Source organism: Petromyzon marinus, chromosome 5 (genome assembly GCF_048934315.1).
Source record: "Petromyzon marinus isolate PM22_M1 ecotype Great Lakes invasive population chromosome 5, UKy_Petmar_22M1.pri1.0, whole genome shotgun sequence".
NCBI lineage: Eukaryota > Metazoa > Chordata > Hyperoartia > Petromyzontiformes > Petromyzontidae > Petromyzon > Petromyzon marinus.
The window spans coordinates 157967-178980 of NC_133671.1; the positions used below are offsets into that span (position 1 = coordinate 157967).

Consider the following 21014-nt stretch of genomic DNA (forward strand, 5'->3'; position numbering starts at 1 on the left):
AATTACAAGCTTTCACAGTAGTACATTTTATGCTAATTCCTTTGTCAAGGCGTTATCTGTTTACCCCCTCACAGCTTAAAGGAGGCGACCTGCACTTGGCTTTCTTCACTCCAACGCTGTCCTCTGGACAGTTTGGTCCCTCCACCTGATGAAGGCCACTTGTGTTGTGGCCGAAACGTCGTGATTTTTTGTTGTTTTATTTTTTACCTACGTGACTTTACCGAATAGAACCAAAGAATATGGATACTTGCAGTCACAAAAGCTTCCAATCTAGAATAGATAGGCATGAATTCTAGATTTAAAGCTTTCGTGACTGCTAGGATCCATACTCTTTGTTTCTATTGGGTAAAGTCACGTAGGTGAAAATAAAATAACAAAAAATCACGACGTTTCAGCCACAACACAAGCGGCCTTCATCAGGTGAAGGGACGAGACTGTCTGGAGGACAACAACACTCTAGCGCTGTCCTCCAGACAGTCTCGTCCCTTCACCTGATGAAGGCCGCTTGTGTTGTGGCCGAAAAGTCGTGATTTTTTGTTATTTAATTTTCACCTACGTGACTTTACCCAATAGAACCAAGGAGTATAGATAGGCATGGTCGGATTTTCCAGTACCCGTCACGACACTTGCCAAATAATGTTGAACATGCTGAAGCTTGCTAATGTTTTTGCTAGACATCCCATAGAGTAGAATTATCAACATAAACTAGAACTATCAACGTATATTTCTGTATTATATCTGAATTGAAACAAAGTTGTTTAAAGGGAAATTGTGCATTCAGCAGTCATACATAGCTGGACTTACCATTGACATCATGTATCTTTCCACAAAATTCCTCCGATTCAAACTTAGCCTGTTCTTCTGCATCACAGGGACCTGGAGGCTCAAAGTCAACGTCGCAGCTGCAAATAAAACAAAAAGCAAACTATTATTACCGCATCAACATCATTCCAGTCATCACCCTTGCATTGTCTTAAGAAAAAACGGTCACTTACTGTAACCATTTTTAAATCGGAGACAAGGGACCCAAATATAATGTATGTGAATATCGATCCTCCCCACTTAGGCAGAACGAAGGGTGTTTTCTAGAACTTATCACAGGTCCACAAACTGCAATCCACGCAGCAGTATTTGCATCGCCTGTGCAGCACATTCTGCTGTGCCTGAGTCCACAGGAGAAATGGATAAAAGTTGGTGAGGCTATAGTGAAGTTAAGACACAATTCATGATCCACCAGTCCATGAACAGAGTCATGGCATTCGGAAACAGAAGCTAAGACTGAATAGTCAGCTTTGTCCATGGGCAGAAAATACACAATGACGTGTATTTGGCAGAAAATACACAATGACGTGTATTTGGCAGAAAATACACAATGACGTGTATTTGGCAGATTCTTCGAATTCCATGTGTGCCGAGTGGATTGCGCGGCATAAATCTTGTCTCATAAAATAGTTTTAAAAAGCGTAAAAAGCGGGAAATGGTGTGCAGCAATTTAACACCAGCGAAACTGTCTAAAAAAACAGAAAGCAAACAGAAAGTGCAGTTTTCGTGAACAATATTTTACACGAAGATGCAAAATGGGCGAGTGATCACTCACTCAGCTGAGCTGTTATCTGATATCCAACTGTTTCCCAGCTTGGTTTCGGAAGCAGCCAATGACCCATTTGGCATGAGTAAGTCATCATCAATATCACCATTAAAGTTTCCTGTTCAAAAGACAACGACATTCACATGGTCCACCAAACGTGTGGCTTCACTCCCAGAATACTGCTCATCAAAAAGGAGCATACGTTTATACAGAGCATACATTGGGAATTGTAAGATTACGTGACATTACAAAATGACAAAGAATACATCAAAAGATAACTTTGCCAGCCACAGCAAACATGAGTGGTGAGTGATTTATGAACCGGTCCTGGGCCCCATTGCAACGTGCAGTGTCCAGCATGAAGTGTGGTCAAACAACCCCCACGACCAACGCAAATGAGAGAAGCCTTCATTCAGCAGTGGATTCAGAAGGGGCTGGACTATTTAAAATCATGGATTCTTGAAGCAAAATATTAATAATAACTTATTCAAATCCATCGTGAATGTCTTCATAATCGGTTTATCTTTACCATTGCCGTGAATTTGTTATCTTTGGCAACTTCTTATCTTCTGCCTTATCTTATCATTCGTAAGAGTGCCTCTGTGAATGTTACGCTGCTTTTTTACGTTGTTTCGGATGAAATGTTAAGCAGCTTTAACTAAAAACACTTTAACAAATCGATGGTCTGCCCAAAATATAGTAGTGCTCCCACCTCAGGGATGATGCATCAAGTGAGCACTACAACTGCTTGGTGCAACTAAATCAAGCACTGTCCTCCCTATGGATGATGTAGCTCTGTCTGAGCACCTCGACTGTCTTCATCACATCTCTTTGCTGCCTCTTCTACAGAATTGCTGCTATGTGTCGTGTTCTTCTACAGTACTTTTATGTTTCGTGCTCTTTGGAAATGTCCAAATCACTGAACCTATCTTCTGAACTGTCTTACTCATTTCTCCACGTAGGATTTGTGTGTTTTTGCCAATTATTTTCATAAAGTGCTGCGTCTCATCCATCATATCACAAGCTGATGAACTCTAGGATTCACTACCAACCTTTCCATTCTCAATTAATTTCAATTTGAAAGGGAATGTTTAATCTTGTAACCGATGCTAACGCAAGTCAGGTTTCAATAATGCTCATGAACATTTTGATCATTGTCTCACCGCAGAGTCCACAGAGCTGCCCAGCGTACTCCATTGGTACAGACACCACAACTTGATAGTACCCATCGAAACGAACTGTGAGGCTGAAGTTGGTCATGAGCACAAGGTATGAGCCGCTCAGAGACACGTGCATCCCCGGTAACACCAGTGGGGGCGTCACCCGCTCCCCATCCAACTGTAGATCAAAGCACATGAGTGATTCAAGCGTTAAGGAAATCATTTCCCTTCATAATAATGCTTGTACATCCCAGTGGTCTCAATTTAAATTTTGATTTTATTATTGATTGGTTAATGGCTTTAATTACTGCTAATTGAGAAGTGAGCTTTACCCCAGTACCACATTGTTCAGCAGTTGTGTACAATTCATTCAGTAAGTGGCAGAATCATATGAAGCCTCCAATTGACACAAAGGCTCAAATTCATTTAACAGTGAAGGTTGGACTCAAGTAAAGAGGGCACATCTAAAAAGACACCTCTGCTGAGATGCTCAATTCACATTCGGGCCGCCACCTTAATATAAACCGGGTTCCCGAGCATCGGGAGATGATGGTCTCAGAATGTTTACAATTTGCCATTTCCAGCCTATGAGAGCATATTTGGAGTAACTGCCATTGTAGGCGGTAGGAATTACAAAGAGGAGAATGTTGCATTCTGTTCCTAGAAGCGAAGCACCAATGAGTTATTAAGTGAGAATGCAGAAATAACAGATTAAGTGGTGGTGGAACATACACTCGGCCTGGGTTGGTGCCTCCCATTAGCCTCTGCATGCGTCAACACAACATGAATGTGTTATTGCACCGCCTGTGACACTAGCTCAAACAAATAGGCTAATAATTTAATATTTAATTCACATATTACTTATCAATACTTTAAAACCTCAGCCCTTTTAGGTGTAATATTAACCAGTAGGATGTGATGTGTAGTCATGGTTATCCTGTGTCCGAATACGTCCACGTAAACATCTTGGAGCACAGATATGCTTGGGTTGAGGCGCTCGTTTTTAGTCTCCACGTTGAAGTGGGGCAGGGAGGAGGAGATGTTGCACAGCTTGGCTGTTGTGTAGATGCACGCGCCCATGAAGTCGTAATAGAGCCCATCAAACGTCGTGTAATGTGGGTCTCCCTGCACCACACATGTTGCAGCTACTGAAAAAGATTTGAGAATTTTCATTCACTTCACAGTGACCATCCACGCAGCCATTTAAATCGTGTTATTACTTTGTTTTGAGATCGTGTTTGTATTTTAGCATCTAATAAAATAAATGCTTGTTATTTTTATATTCACAAAGAGGGAACCTACCCATCCAAATCAACAAGCCATATTGAGATGAAATATCCTTATTTATATAGCCACGGGGTAGGCCAAGCTACTGTGCAACAAGGGTACTAGAGATCGAGTCATTTTTTTCTCCGTAAATATTAACAAATTCTCCCATCAAATTAGGACTACACCAAATGAAGTTAAAACAGGCAAGATTTGTTTCAATCACTCAAGTTCGTATTTGAACCATCAACATGCAATCCTTGAACAATGAGAATAAAGCAGTTAACTGCCAAGATTTGAACAAGGAAACTCAGTTTTTCAGGATATATGCTGTGTTAAATACATTTTCAATATAAGCAACCAATTTCCTTCTCATGCCATCATGAACATTTTATGTTTAGAATGTGTTCATCATCAAGGAAACGAAAATATATTACAGTACAAGTTCTTAAAAAAATGATTTGTAAGTAAATATCCTGGGCAAGAGATATCGATGTGCAGTCCATGATTACTTATGCTTGGAGGCGCAGTTGTTGTTGGTGGTGAAACTGTTGTGGTATCTGTGGTAAAAATATACGCAATTAAACATATTGATGTATCACAAAGAGAAGCATAATTTTAAGATTAACACAAAATACGCATACAATATTATATTTTTTGTAGCAATACCACTATCATTTTATGGGCTGAAAAGTCATTGCAAATGAGCGGTCTTGATTATTTCTTACATTGGGGTAGGATATGTTGGGAAAATCTTACCATAGCTGTGACAGCCCAGGCTTCCATTCTGCACACTGCAGATTTCGGAGCCTCCACACTGCCAGGGCTCACAGACCATGCCTCCAGCATCGCCACAAGAGCAATGCAGACTGCAGTTCTGTGTTGCAAACCAGCTGTCCCCAAGCTGCGAAAAACAATGCACGATGAGAATCATGAAATATACATAACAGGGAAAGCTTACTGAAACCTTATCTGATATATTTCAACATCATTGCAACATACATACATTGCATTTGTTCATTTTGTTCATAATTTTCACCATTTTACTCCAGCGTGAAACTTAATGCACTCCATCTTTACTTATACATTAGTCTTAAAAATGAAAATGCACACTTGTAGGTCATATACCAAAACAAAACATAGCTTAGCTTGCCTATGTGGATATTAATAAATGATCACCGTTTAATTCACATGATGTGAAGGGTTAACCCACCGGATGATAGAGGTCGTTGTCGTCCATGCAGCCACACTGATCTTGAGGGACACACTTGTCTCCTGAGAAGACAAAACGCTCATCACAGACACAGCCCTCCCCACAGGGCTGCTGGCAGGCACCTGGGAGGGTCACATTGCTGCACGTGGCTGGGCACGGTGGGGCACAGCTCTCATAGTGGCTGTCTGCAGGGCATTCGAGCGCTGTCAACACAAATGATAAACATACTCAGAGATAAATTACAATGGGGATGCACAACTGCAAGCAGCTATACAAATGAACAAACCACACAGATGTACATTGTGCTTCCACAGAATAAAAACAAGGCCCAGTCTCATGCAATGTGATGTGTTATGGATTAAAGCTCAGACAGGTTTGTACTCACGGCAGAAGGTGTCGTTCCTCCACATGATGATGACCCCATGCTGGGCACACTGGTCAGCGTAGGTCTGCATGGAGGCACAGAGGAACTGCTCGTTCCCATCCATCCAGCACTGGTCAAGAACGCAGGTGATGAAGAACTGCTCTGGATTAACCACTGCATGGCACTCTTGGAATGCTCCTGTTCACAAGCGACGTGAATATCATTTACAACACAGCGATATTTGCAACTATGTATGTATGTATGTTAACCTGTCACATGGTATGTCGTCAACTGTGCTAATCGGAGGTGCGGGGAAAGGACAACAAACTAAACAATACAATTTCTAAAGTAATGAGTTTTAAATTAAAATGTATAAGTACAGAGCTCCAGTGGCTTCCTAATATTGGAAGGAAGTGTGTTCCACACGGCTGTAGAAGTGCATCTGATAGCCCTTTATGCGGTGACCATCTTTGTTCGATGGTTAGCCAAAAGCTGGTGTGAGGATGAGTGGAGTTTGTGTGACTGTTTATGTTCCTGGATGAGATCAGCAGAGTATTGTGGTTCATTTGTAGCAAGCACTTTGTGTGCAGTGAGCGTGAACTTGTAATGTATTCGTTCAGCAACCGGAAGCCAATGCAGTTCAGCGAGAAATAGATAGGCATGTTTTAATTCACTGGTCAGGTGGTGTTGGTCCGAAATGCAATGAGCCCTGTGGTATAACGTTTTGATGAGATAATTCTTTTGCGTCGGGTGGTGGTGGGAATCAGGTTTCAAGTAGCAATCTGTGTGGGTGGGTTTCCTGTAGACAGAATGTCCCAATGAGCCATCAGGTCTCCTCTCAAGCAGAACATCCAAGAATGGCAGCTTGCCATCTTTCTCCACTTCCATGGTGAATTTGATGGCGGGGTGTCTGGAATTAATGTGGTCTAGGAAAAGGTTCAAAGCTGGGAGGCCATGTGGCCAAATTACGAAAGTGTCGTCTACATATCTCTTCCACAGGGAAGGTCTGAGGGTGGAAGTCTGGATGGCGTCCGATTCAAATTTCTCCATGAAAATATTGGCTATCACTGTTGACAAGGGGGAACCCATAGGGGTACCCTCATTTTGTTTGTAGAAGGTGCCATTCCAAAGTAAAGTAGTAAAGTAGGTATTGGTGAGGCAGTGTCTAACCAGCCTAACCAGTGCCTAACCAGCGCAGGTGTATCGGGGTCTAGTCCTACAAGCTCATTTAGTGTTAACACAAAATATGTCACCTGATTGGAACCACAAACAAAATGAGGGTACCCCCATGGGTTCCCCCTTGTCACCAGTGATAGCCAATATTTTCATGGAGAAATTTGAATCAGACGCCATCCAGACTTCCACCCTCAGACCTTCCCTGTGGAAGAGATATGTAGACGACACTTTCGTCATTTGGCCACATGGCCTCCCAGCTTTGAACCTTTTCCTAGACCACATTAATTCCAGACACCCCACCATCAAATTCACCATGGAAGTGGAGAAAGATGGCAAGCTGCCATTCTTGGATGTTCTGTTTGAGAGGAGACCTGATGGCTCATTGGGACATTCTGTCAACAGGAAACCCACCCACACAGATTCCTACTTGAAACCTGATTCCCACCACCACCCGACGCAAAATAATTATCTCATCAAAACGTTATACCACAGGGCTCATTGCATTTCGGACCAACACCACCTGACCAGTGAATTAAAACATGTACATCTGGCCCTCAAAAGGAATGGATACTCTGACCGTACCATCCGACAAGCTGTTTTTCCCTCCATACAGAAACAACCACTTGATACTCCGATCAAAACCATCACACTACCATATATAGCAGGCGTTACTAAAAAGATCTCCAAAATTCTAAACAAACACAAGATCCTGGTCCGGTTTAATACAGTACACAAAATCCGTGACCTGATCCCTTCCGTGAAGGATGTCATTCCTGACTTACAGTACCCCGGGGTTTACAAATTGATCTGCACTTGTGGTGACTGCTATTTCGGGGAGACGAAACGACATGTCTCCGACCGAATTCGCGAGCACAAATCAGATTTGAAACGCGGCAGAACGAATTCTTCTGCCGAAACTGATCACTGTTACAACGCTGTGGGTGATCACGATATAGTTTTCTCCGATACCAAGGTCCTCTGCAAACCCACGGGTTTTTATCAGAGATTTGTCCACGAGGCAATTCAGATTTACAAACACAGACACAATTTCAACCGAGAAGATGGTTTCAAATTAAGCAACCATTGGAAAGATATTCTAAATCGAACCAAACATTGAACTAATTTTCAATGATACAGTATATTTATTCAAGTAGTGGCATCTCAAACTCTCACGGTGGTGTAATGTCATTTTATGCTAATTACAAGCTTTCACAGTAGTACATTTTATGCTAATTCCTTTGTCAAGGCGTTATCTGTTTACCCCCTCACAGCTTAAAGGAGGCGACCTGCACTTGGCTTTCTTCACTCCAACGCTGTCCTCTGGACAGTTTGGTCCCTCCACCTGATGAAGGCCACTTGTGTTGTGGCCGAAACGTCGTGATTTTTTGTTGTTTTATTTTTTACCTACGTGACTTTACCGAATAGAACCAAAGAATATGGATACTTGCAGTCACAAAAGCTTCCAATCTAGAATAGATAGGCATGAATTCTAGATTTAAAGCTTTCGTGACTGCTAGGATCCATACTCTTTGTTTCTATTGGGTAAAGTCACGTAGGTGAAAATAAAATAACAAAAAATCACGACGTTTCAGCCACAACACAAGCGGCCTTCATCAGGTGAAGGGACGAGACTGTCTGGAGGACAACAACACTCCAGCGCTGTCCTCCAGGCAGTCTCGTCCCTTCACCTGATGAAGGCCGCTTGTGTTGTGGCCGAAAAGTCGTGATTTTTTGTTATTTAATTTTCACCTACGTGACTTTACCCAATAGAACCAAAGAGTATAGATAGGCATGGTCGGATTTTCCAGTACCCGTCACGACACTTGCCAAATAATGTTGAACATGCTGAAGCTTGCTAATGTTTTTGCTAGACATCCCATAGAGTAGAATTATCAACATAAACTAGAACTATCAACGTATATTTCTGTATTATATCTGAATTGAAACAAAGTTGTTTAAAGGGAAATTGTGCATTCAGCAGTCATACATAACTGGACTTACCATTGACATCATGTATCTTTCCACAAAATTCCTCCGATTCAAACTTAGCCTGTTCTTCCGCATCACAGGGACCTGGAGGCTCAAAGTCAACGTCGCAGCTGAAAATAAAACAAAAAGCAAACTATTATTACCGCATCAACATCATTCCAGTCATCACCCTTGCATTGTCTTAAGAAAAACCGGTCACTTACTGTAACCATTTTTAAATCGGAGACAAGGGACCCAAATATAATGTATTTGGATATCGATCCTCCCCACTTAGGCAGAACGAAGGGTGTTTTCTAGAACTTATCACAGGTCCACAAACTGCAATCCACGCAGCAGTATTTGCACCGCCTGTGCAGCACATTCTGCTGTGCCTGAGTCCACAGGAGAAATGGACAAAAGTCGGTGAGGCTATAGTGAAGTTAAGACGCAATTCATGATCCACCAGTCTATGAACAGAGTCATGGCATTCGGAAACAGAAGCTAAGACTGAATAGTCAGCTTTGTCCATGGGCAGAAAATACACAATGACGTGTATTTGGCAGAAAATACACAATGACGTGTATTTGGCAGATTCTTCGAATTCCATGTGTGCCGAGTGGATTGCGCGGCATAAATCTTGACTCATAAAATAGTTTTAAAAAGCGTAAAAAGCGGGAAATGGTGTGCAGCAATTTAACACCAGCGAAACTGTCTAAAAAAACAGAAAGCAAACAGAAAGTGCAGTTTTCGTGAACAATATTTTACACGAAGATGCAAAATGGGCGAGTGATCACTCACTCAGCTGAGCTGTTATCTGATATCCAACTGTTTCCCAGCTTGGTTTCGGAAGCAGCCAATGACCCATTTGGCATGAGTAAGTCATCATCAATATCACCATTAAAGTTTCCTGTTCAAAAGACAACGACATTCACATGGTCCACCAAACGTGTGGCTTCACTCCCATAATACTGCTCCTCATCAAAAAGGAGCATACGTTTATACAGAGCATACATTGGGAATTGTAAGATTACGTGACATTACAAAATGACAAAGAATACATCAAAAGATAACTTTGCCAGTCACAGCAAACATGAGTGGTGAGTGATTTATGAACCGGTCCTGGGCCCCATTGCAACGTGCAGTGTCCAGTATGAAGTGTGGTCAAACAACCCCCACGACCAACGCAAATTAGAGAAGCCTTCATTCAGCAGTGGATTCAGAAGGGGCTGGACTATTTAAAATCATGGATTCTTGAAGCAAAATATTAGTAATAACTTATTCAAATCCATCGTGAATGTCTTCATAATCGGTTTATCTTTACCATTGCCGTGAATTTGTTATCTTTGGCAACTTCTTATCTTCTGCCTTATCTTATCATTCGTAAGAGTGCCTCTGTGAATGTTACGCTGCTTTTTTACATTGTTTCGGATGAAATGTTAAGCAGCTTTAACTAAAAACACTTTAACAAATCGATGGTCTGCCCAAAATATAGTAGTGCTCCCACCTTAGGGACGATGCATCAAGTGAGCACTACAACTGCTTGGTGCAACTAAATCAAGCACTGTCCTCCCTATGGATGATGTAGCTCTGTCTGAGCACCTCGACTGTCTTCATCACATCTCTTTGCTGCCTCTTCTACAGTATTGCTATGTGTCGTGTTCTTCTACAGTACTTTTATGTTTCGTGCTCTTTGGAAATGTCCAAATCACTGAACCTATCTTCTGAACTGTCTTACTCATTTCTCCACGTAGGATTTGTGTGTTTTTGCCAATTATTTTCATAAAGTCCTGCGTCTCATCCGTCATATCACAAGCTGATGAACGCTAGGATTCACTACCAACCTTTCCATTCTCAATTAATTTCAATTTGAAAGGGAATGTTTAATCTTGTAACCGATGCTAACGCAAGTCAGGTTTCAATAATGCTCATGAACATTTTGATCATTGTCTCACCGCAGAGTCCACAGAGCTGCCCAGCGTACTCCATTGGTACAGACACCACAACTTGATAGTACCCATCGAAACGAACTGTGAGGCTGAAGTTGGTCATGAGCACAAGGTATGAGCCGCTCAGAGACACGTGCATCCCCGGTAGCAACAGTGGGGGCGTCACCCGCTCCCCATCCAACTGTAGATCAAAGCACATGAGTGATTCAAGCGTTAAGGAAATCATTTCCCTTCATAATAATGCTTGTACATCCCAGTGGTCTCAATTTAAATTTTGATTGTATTATTGATTGGTTAATGGCTTTAATTACTGCTAATTGAGAAGTGAGCTTTACCCCAGTACCACATTGTTCAGCAGTTGTGTACAATTCATTCAGTAAGTGGCAGAATCATATGAAGCCTCCAATTGACACAAAGGCTCAAATTCATTTAACAGTGAAGGTTGGACTCAAGTAAAGAGGGCACATCTAAAAAGACACCTCTGCTGAGATGCTCAATTCACATTCGGGCCGCCACCTTAATATAAACCGGGTTCCCGAGCATCGGGAGATGATGGTCTCAGAATGTTTACAATTTGCCATTTCCAGCCTATGAGAGCATATTTGGAGTAACTGCCATTGTAGGCGGTAGGAATTACAAAGAGGAGAATGTTGCATTCTTTTCCTAGAAGCGAAGCACCAATGAGTTATTAAGTGAGAATGCAGAAATAACAGATTAAGTGGTGGTGGAACATACACTCGGCCTGGGTTGGTGCCTCCCATTAGCCTCTGCATGCGTCAACACAACATGAATGTGTTATTGCACCGCCTGTGACACTAGCTCAAACAAATAGGCTAATAATTTAATATTTAATTCACATATTACTTATCAATACTTTAAAACCTCAGCCCTTTTAGGTGTAATATTAACCAGTAGGATGTGATGTGTAGTCATGGTTATCCTGTGTCCGAATACGTCCACGTAAACATCTTGGAGCACAGATATGCTTGGGTTGAGGCGCTCGTTTTTAGTCTCCACGTTGAAGTGGGGCAGGGAGGAGGAGATGTTGCACAGCTTGGCTGTTGTGTAGATGCACGCGCCCATGAAGTCGTAATAGAGCCCATCAAACGTCGTGTAATGTGGGTCTCCCTGCACCACACATCTTGCAGCTACTGAAAAAGATTTGAGAATTTTCATTCACTTCACAGTGACCATCCACGCAGCCATTTAAATCGTGTTATTACTTTGTTTTGAGATCGTGTTTGTATTTTAGCATCTAATAAAATAAATGCTTGTTATTTTTATATTCACAAAGAGGGAACCTACCCATCCAAATCATCAAGCCATATTGAGATGAAATATCCTTATTTATATAGCCACGGGGTAGGCCAAGCTACTGTGCAACAAGGGTACTAGAGATCGAGTCATTTTTTTCTCCGTCAATATTAACAAATTCTCCCATCAAATTAGGACTACACCAAATGAAGTTAAAACAGGCAAGATTTGTTTCAATCACTCAAGTTCGTATTTGAACCATCAACATGCAATCCTTGAACAATGAGAATAAAGCAGTTAACTGCCAGGATTTGAACAAGGAAACTCAGTTTTGCAGGATATATGCTGTGTTAAATACATTTTCAATATAAGCAACCAATTTCCTTCTCATGCCATCATGAACATTTTATGTTTAGAATGTGTTCATCATCAAGGAAACGAAAATATATTACAGTACAAGTTCTTAAAAAAATGATTTGTAAGTAAATATCCTGGGCAAGAGATATCGATGTGCAGTCCATGATTACTTATGCTTGGAGGCGCAGTTGTTGTTGGTGGTGAAACTGTTGTGGTATCTGTGGTAAAAATATACGCAATTAAACATATTGATGTATCACAAAGAGAAGCATAATTTTAAGATTAACACAAAATACGCATACAATATTATATTTTTTGTAGCAATACCACTATCATTTTATGGGCTGAAAAGTCATTGCAAATGAGCGGTCTTGATTATTTCTTACATTGGGGTAGGATATGTTGGGAAAATCTTACCATAGCTGTGACAGCCCAGGCTTCCATTCTGCACACTGCAGATTTCGGAGCCTCCACACTGCCAGGGCTCACAGACCATGCCTCCAGCATCGCCACAAGAGCAATGCAGACTGCAGTTCTGTGTTGCAAACCAGCTGTCCCCAAGCTGCGAAAAACAATGCACGATGAGAATCATGAAATATACATAACAGGGAAAGCTTACTGAAACCTTATCTGATATATTTCAACATCATTGCAACATACATACATTGCATTTGTTCATTTTGTTCATAATTTTCACCATTTTACTCCAGCGTGAAACTTAATGCACTCCATCTTTACTTATACATTAGTCTTAAAAATGAAAATGCACACTTGTAGGTCATATACCAAAACAAAACATAGCTTAGCTTGCCTATGTGGATATTAATAAATGATCACCGTTTAATTCACATGATGTGAAGGGTTAACCCACCGGATGATAGAGGTCGTTGTCGTCCATGCAGCCACACTGATCTTGAGGGACACACTTGTCTCCTGAGAAGACAAAACGCTCATCACAGACACAGCCCTCCCCACAGGGCTGCTGGCAGGCACCTGGGAGGGTCACATTGCTGCACGTGGCTGGGCACGGTGGGGCACAGCTCTCATAGTGGCTGTCTGCAGGGCATTCGAGCGCTGTCAACACAAATGATAAACATACTCAGAGATAAATTACAATGGGGATGCACAACTGCAAGCAGCTATACAAATGAACAAACCACACAGATGTACATTGTGCTTCCACAGAATAAAAACAAGGCCCAGTCTCATGCAATGTGATGTGTTATGGATTAAAGCTCAGACAGGTTTGTACTCACGGCAGAAGGTGTCGTTCCTCCACATGATGATGACCCCATGCTGGGCACACTGGTCAGCGTAGGTCTGCATGGAGGCACAGAGGAACTGCTCGTTCCCATCCATCCAGCACTGGTCAAGAACGCAGGTGATGAAGAACTGCTCTGGATTAACCACTGCATGGCACTCTTGGAATGCTCCTGTTCACAAGCGACGTGAATATCATTTACAACACAGCGATATTTGCAACTATGTATGTATGTATGTTAACCTGTCACATGGTATGTCGTCAACTGTGCTAATCGGAGGTGCGGGGAAAGGACAACAAACTAAACAATACAATTTCTAAAGTAATGAGTTTTAAATTAAAATGTATAAGTACAGAGCTCCAGTGGCTTCCTAATATTGGAAGGAAGTGTGTTCCACACGGCTGTAGAAGTGCATCTGATAGCCCTTTATGCGGTGACCATCTTTGTTCGATGGTTAGCCAAAAGCTGGTGTGAGGATGAGTGGAGTTTGTGTGACTGTTTATGTTCCTGGATGAGATCAGCAGAGTATTGTGGTTCATTTGTAGCAAGCACTTTGTGTGCAGTGAGCGTGAACTTGTAATGTATTCGTTCAGCAACCGGAAGCCAATGCAGTTCAGCGAGAAATAGATAGGCATGTTTTAATTCACTGGTCAGGTGGTGTTGGTCCGAAATGCAATGAGCCCTGTGGTATAACGTTTTGATGAGATAATTCTTTTGCGTCGGGTGGTGGTGGGAATCAGGTTTCAAGTAGCAATCTGTGTGGGTGGGTTTCCTGTAGACAGAATGTCCCAATGAGCCATCAGGTCTCCTCTCAAGCAGAACATCCAAGAATGGCAGCTTGCCATCTTTCTCCACTTCCATGGTGAATTTGATGGCGGGGTGTCTGGAATTAATGTGGTCTAGGAAAAGGTTCAAAGCTGGGAGGCCATGTGGCCAAATTACGAAAGTGTCGTCTACATATCTCTTCCACAGGGAAGGTCTGAGGGTGGAAGTCTGGATGGCGTCCGATTCAAATTTCTCCATGAAAATATTGGCTATCACTGTTGACAAGGGGGAACCCATAGGGGTACCCTCATTTTGTTTGTAGAAGGTGCCATTCCAAAGTAAAGTAGTAAAGTAGGTATTGGTGAGGCAGTGTCTAACCAGCCTAACCAGTGCCTAACCAGCGCAGGTGTATCGGGGTCTAGTCCTACAAGCTCATTTAGTGTTAACACAAAATATGTCACCTGATTGGAACCACAAACAAAATGAGGGTACCCCCATGGGTTCCCCCTTGTCACCAGTGATAGCCAATATTTTCATGGAGAAATTTGAATCAGACGCCATCCAGACTTCCACCCTCAGACCTTCCCTGTGGAAGAGATATGTAGACGACACTTTCGTCATTTGGCCACATGGCCTCCCAGCTTTGAACCTTTTCCTAGACCACATTAATTCCAGACACCCCACCATCAAATTCACCATGGAAGTGGAGAAAGATGGCAAGCTGCCATTCTTGGATGTTCTGTTTGAGAGGAGACCTGATGGCTCATTGGGACATTCTGTCAACAGGAAACCCACCCACACAGATTCCTACTTGAAACCTGATTCCCACCACCACCCGACGCAAAATAATTATCTCATAAAAACGTTATACCACAGGGCTCATTGCATTTCGGACCAACACCACCTGACCAGTGAATTAAAACATGTACATCTGGCCCTCAAAAGGAATGGATACTCTGACCGTACCATCCGACAAGTTGTTTTTCCCTCCATACAGAAACAACCACTTGATACTCCGATCAAAACCATCACACTACCATATATAGCAGGCGTTACTAAAAAGATCTCCAAAATTCTAAACAAACACAAGATCCTGGTCCGGTTTAATACAGTACACAAAATCCGTGACCTGATCCCTTCCGTGAAGGATGTCATTCCTGACTTACAGTACCCCGGGGTTTACAAATTGATCTGCACTTGTGGTGACTGCTATTTCGGGGAGATGAAACGACATGTCTCTGACCGAATTCGCGAGCACAAATCAGATTTGAAACGCGGCAGAACGAATTCTTCTGCCGAAACTGATCACTGTTACAACGCTGTGGGTGATCACGATATAGTTTTCTCCGATACCAAGGTCCTCTGCAAACCCACGGGTTTTTATCAGAGATTTGTCCACGAGGCAATTCAGATTTACAAACACAGACACAATTTCAACCGAGAAGATGGTTTCAAATTAAGCAACCATTGGAAAGATATTCTAAATCGAACCAAACATTGAACTAATTTTCAATGATACAGTATATTTATTCAAGTAGTGGCATCTCAAACTCTCACGGTGGTGTAATGTCATTTTATGCTAATTACAAGCTTTCACAGTAGTACATTTTATGCTAATTCCTTTGTCAAGGCGTTATCTGTTTACCCCCTCACAGCTTAAAGGAGGCGACCTGCACTTGGCTTTCTTCACTCCAACGCTGTCCTCTGGACAGTTTGGTCCCTCCACCTGATGAAGGCCACTTGTGTTGTGGCCGAAACGTCGTGATTTTTTGTTGTTTTATTTTTTACCTACGTGACTTTACCGAATAGAACCAAAGAATATGGATACTTGCAGTCACAAAAGCTTCCAATCTAGAATAGATAGGCATGAATTCTAGATTTAAAGCTTTCGTGACTGCTAGGATCCATACTCTTTGTTTCTATTGGGTAAAGTCACGTAGGTGAAAATAAAATAACAAAAAATCACGACGTTTCAGCCACAACACAAGCGGCCTTCATCAGGTGAAGGGACGAGACTGTCTGGAGGACAACAACACTCCAGCGCTGTCCTCCAGGCAGTCTCGTCCCTTCACCTGATGAAGGCCGCTTGTGTTGTGGCCGAAAAGTCGTGATTTTTTGTTATTTAATTTTCACCTACGTGACTTTACCCAATAGAACCAAAGAGTATAGATAGGCATGGTCGGATTTTCCAGTACCCGTCACGACACTTGCCAAATAATGTTGAACATGCTGAAGCTTGCTAATGTTTTTGCTAGACATCCCATAGAGTAGAATTATCAACATAAACTAGAACTATCAACGTATATTTCTGTATTATATCTGAATTGAAACAAAGTTGTTTAAAGGGAAATTGTGCATTCAGCAGTCATACATAACTGGACTTACCATTGACATCATGTATCTTTCCACAAAATTCCTCCGATTCAAACTTAGCCTGTTCTTCCGCATCACAGGGACCTGGAGGCTCAAAGTCAACGTCGCAGCTGAAAATAAAACAAAAAGCAAACTATTATTACCGCATCAACATCATTCCAGTCATCACCCTTGCATTGTCTTAAGAAAAACCGGTCACTTACTGTAACCATTTTTAAATCGGAGACAAGGGACCCAAATATAATGTATGTGAATATCGATCCTCCCCACTTAGGCAGAACGAAGGGTGTTTTCTAGAACTTATCACAGGTCCACAAACTGCAATCCACGCAGCAGTATTTGCACCGCCTGTGCAGCACATTCTGCTGTGCCTGAGTCCACGGGAGAAATGGATAAAAGTCGGTGAGGCTATAGTGAAGTTAAGACACAATTCATGATCCACCAGTCCATGAACAGAGTCATGGCATTCAGAAACAGAAGCTAAGACTGAATAGTCAGCTTTGTCCATGGGCAGAAAATACACAATGACGTGTATTTGGCAGAAAATACACAATGACGTGTATTTGGCAGAAAATACACAATGACGTGTATTTGGCAGAAAATACACAATGACGTGTATTTGGCAGATTCTTCGAATTCCATGTGTGCTGAGTGGATTGCGCGGCATAAATCTTGACTCATAAAATAGTTTTAAAAAGCGTAAAAAGCGGGAAATGGTGTGCAGCAATTTAACACCAGCGAAACTGTCTAAAAAAACAGAAAGCAAACAGAAAGTGCAGTTTTCGTGAACAATATTTTACACGAAGATGCAAAATGGGCGAGTGATCACTCACTCAGCTGAGCTGTTATCTGATATCCAACTGTTTCCCAGCTTGGTTTCGGAAGCAGCCAATGACCCATTTGGCATCAGTAAGTCATCATCAATATCACCATTAAAGTTTCCTGTTCAAAAGACAACGACATTCACATGGTCCACCAAACGTGTGGCTTCACTCCCATAATACTGCTCCTCATCAAAAAGGAGCATACGTTTATACAGAGCATACATTGGGAATTGTAAGATTACGTGACATTACAAAATGACAAAGAATACATCAAAAGATAACTTTGCCAGCCACAGCAAACATGAGTGGTGAGTGATTTATGAACCGGTCCTGGGCCCCATTGCAACGTGCAGTGTCCAGCATGAAGTATGGTCAAACAACCCCCACGACCAACGCAAATTAGAGAAGCTTTCATTCAGCAGTGGATTCAGAAGGGGCTGGACTATTTAAAATCGTGGATTCTTGAAGCAAAATGTTAATAATAACTTATTCAAATCCATCGTGAATGTCTTCATAATCGGTTTATCTTTACCATTGCCGTGAATTTGTTATCTTTGGCAACTCCTTATCTTCTGCCTTATCTTATCATTCGTAAGAGTGCCTGTGTGAATGTTACGCTGCTTTTTTACGCTGTTTCGCACAAAATGTTAAGCAGCCTTAACTAAAAACACTTTAACAAATCGATGGTCTGCCCAAAATATAGTAGTGCTCCCACCTCAGGGATGATGCATCAAAGTGAGCACTACAACTGCTTGGTGCAACTAAATCAAGCACTGTCCTCCCTATGGATGATGTAGCTCTGTCTGAGCACCTCGACTGTCTTCATCACATCTCTTTGCTGCCTCTTCTACAGAATTGCTGCTATGTGTCGTGTTCTTCTACAGTACTTTTATGTTTTGTGCTCTTTGGAAATGTCCAAATCACTGAACCTATCTTCTGAACTGTCTTACTCTCTTATTTCTCCACGTAAGATTTGTGTGTTTTTGCCAATTATTTTCATAAAGTGCTGCGTCTCATCCGTCATATCACAAGCTGATGAACTCTAGCATTCACTACCAACCTTTTCATTCTCAATTAATTTCAATTTGAAAGGGAATGTTTAATCTTGTAACCGATGCTAACGCAAGTCAGGTTTCAATAATGCTCATGAACATTTTGATCATAGTCTCACCGCAGAGTCCACAGAGCTGCCCAGCGTACTCCATTGGTACAGACACCACCACTTGATAGTACCCATCGAAACGAACCGTGAGGCTGAAGTTGGTCATGAGCACGAGGTATGAGCCGCTCAGAGACACGTGCATCCCCGGTAACACCAGTGGGGGCGTCACCCGCTCCCCATCCAACTGTAGATCAAAGCACATGAGTGATTCAAGCGTTAAGGAAATCATTTTCCTTCATAATAATGCTTGTACAACCCAGTGGTCTCAATTTAAATTTTGATTTTATTATTGATTGGTTAATGGCTTTAATTACTGCTAATTGAGAAGTGAGCTTTACCCCAGTACCACATTGTTCAGCAGTTGTGTACAATTCATTCAGTAAGTCGCAGAATCATATGAAGCCTCCAATTGACACAAAGGCTCAAATTCATTTAACAGTGAAGGTTGGACTCAAGTAAAGAGGGCACATCTAAAAAGACACCTCTGCTGAGATGCTCAATTCACATTCGGGCCGCCACCTTAATATAAACCGGGTTCCCGAGCATCGGGAGATGATGGTCTCAGAATGTTTACAATTTGCCATTTCCAGCCTATGAGAGCATATTTGGAGTAACTGCCATTGTAGGCGGTAGGAATTACAAAGAGGAGAATGTTGCATTCTTTTCCTAGAAGCCAAGCACCAATGAGTTATTAAGTGAGAATGCAGAAATAACAGATTAAGTGGTGGTGGAACATACACTCGGCCTGGGTTGGTGCCTCCCATTAGCCTCTGCATGCGTCAACACAACATGAATGTGTTATTGCACTGCCTATGACACTAGCTCAAACAAATAGGCTAATAATTTAATATTTAACTCACATATTAATGATCAATACTTTAAAACCTCAGCGCTTTTAGGTGTAATATTAACCAGTAGGATGTGATGTGTAGTCATGGTTATCCTGTGTCCGAATACGTCCACGTAAACATCTTGGAGCACAGATATGCTTGGGTTGAAGCGCTCGTTTTTAGTCTCCACGTTGAAGTGGGGCAGGGAGGAGGAGATGTTGCACAGCTTGGCTGTTGTGTAGATGCACGCGCCCATGAAGTCGTAATAGAGCCCATCAAACGTCGTGTAATGTGGGTCTCCCTGCACCACACATCTTGCAGCTACTGAAAAAGATTTGAGAATTTTCATTCACTTCACAGTGACCGTCCATGCAGCCATTTAAATCGTGTTATTACTTTATTTTGAGATCGTGTTTGTATTTTAGCATCTAATAAAATAAATGCTTGTTATTTTTATATTCACAAAGAGGGAACCTACCCATCCAAATCATCAAGCCATATTGGGATGAAATATCCTTCTTTATCTAGCCACGGGTTAGGCCAAGCTACTGTGCAACAAGGGTACTATAGATGGAGTAAATTTTTTCTCCGTCAATATTAACAAATTCTCCAATCAAATTAGGACTACACCAAATGAAGTTAAAACAGGCAAGATTTGTTTCAATCACTCAAGTTCGTATTTGAACCATCAACATGCAATCCTTGAACAATGAGAATAAAGCAGTTAACTGCCAGGATTTGAACAAGGAAACTCAGTTTAGCAGGATATATGCTGTGTTAAATACATTTTCAATATAAGCAACCAATTTCCTTCTCATGCCATCGTGAGCATTTTATGTTTAGAATGTGTTCATCATCAAGGAAACGAAAATATGTTACAGTACAAGTTCTTAACAAATTGATTTGTAAGTAAATATCCTGGGCAAGAGATATCGATGTGCAGTCCATGATTACTTATGCTTGGAGGCGTAGTTGTTGTTGGTGGTGAAACTGTTGTGGTATCTGTGGTAAAAATATACGCAATTAAACATTTATGTATCACAAAGAGAAGCATAATTTTAAGATTAACACAAAATACGCATACAATATTATATTTTTTGTAGCAATACCACTATCATTTTATGGGCTGAAAAGTCATTGCAAATGAACGGTCTTGATTATTTCTTATATTGGGGTAGGACATGTAGGGAAAATCTTACCATAGCTGTGACAGCCCAGGCTTCCATTCTGCACACTGCAGATTTCGGCGACTCCACACTGCCAGGGCTCACAGACCATGCCTCCAGCATCGCCACAAGAGCAATGCAGACTGCAGTTCTGTGTTGCAAACCAGCTGTCCCCAAGCTGTGAAAAACAATGCACGATGAGAATCATGAAATATACGTAATAGGAAAAGCTTACTGAAACATTATCTGATATATTTCAACATCATTGCAACATACATACATTGCATTTGTTCATTTTGTTCATAATTTTCACCATTTTACTCCAGCGTGAAACTTAATG

General features: G+C 41.7%; 1 protein-coding gene across 1 annotated transcript; it reads right to left on the reverse strand.

The window, feature by feature from the left end:
- Positions 1-503: 503 nt before the first annotated feature.
- LOC116938910 (zonadhesin-like) lies at positions 504-19826 on the reverse strand. The gene is made up of 20 exons (XM_032946637.2): positions 19591-19826; positions 18688-18862; positions 17526-17634; positions 16705-16802; positions 13549-13725; positions 13164-13366; positions 12710-12854; positions 12463-12510; positions 11591-11832; positions 10688-10862; positions 9534-9642; positions 8769-8866; positions 5613-5789; positions 5228-5430; positions 4774-4918; positions 4527-4574; positions 3655-3896; positions 2752-2926; positions 1598-1706; positions 504-902 (listed from the first exon to the last, which is right to left on the reverse strand). Exons 1-20 carry the CDS (start codon positions 19762-19764, stop codon positions 785-787), a joined length of 2970 nt encoding a protein of 989 aa, XP_032802528.2. The 5' UTR covers positions 19765-19826; the 3' UTR covers positions 504-784.
- Positions 19827-21014: the final 1188 nt, after the last annotated feature.

Coding starts and splice junctions, on each gene's coding strand:
- LOC116938910 (XM_032946637.2), bottom strand. CDS start 19,764: ATGGGCGCGTGCATCTACACAACAGCCAAGCTGTGCAACATCTCCTCC. Junction 9,643..10,687: donor GCAGCTCTGTGGACTCTGCG/GTGAGACAATGA, acceptor TCTTTTGAACAG/GAAACTTTAATGGTGATATT. Junction 3,897..4,526: donor AACTGCGCCTCCAAGCATAA/GTAATCATGGAC, acceptor AATCTTTTTCAG/TAGCTGCAACATGTGTGGTG.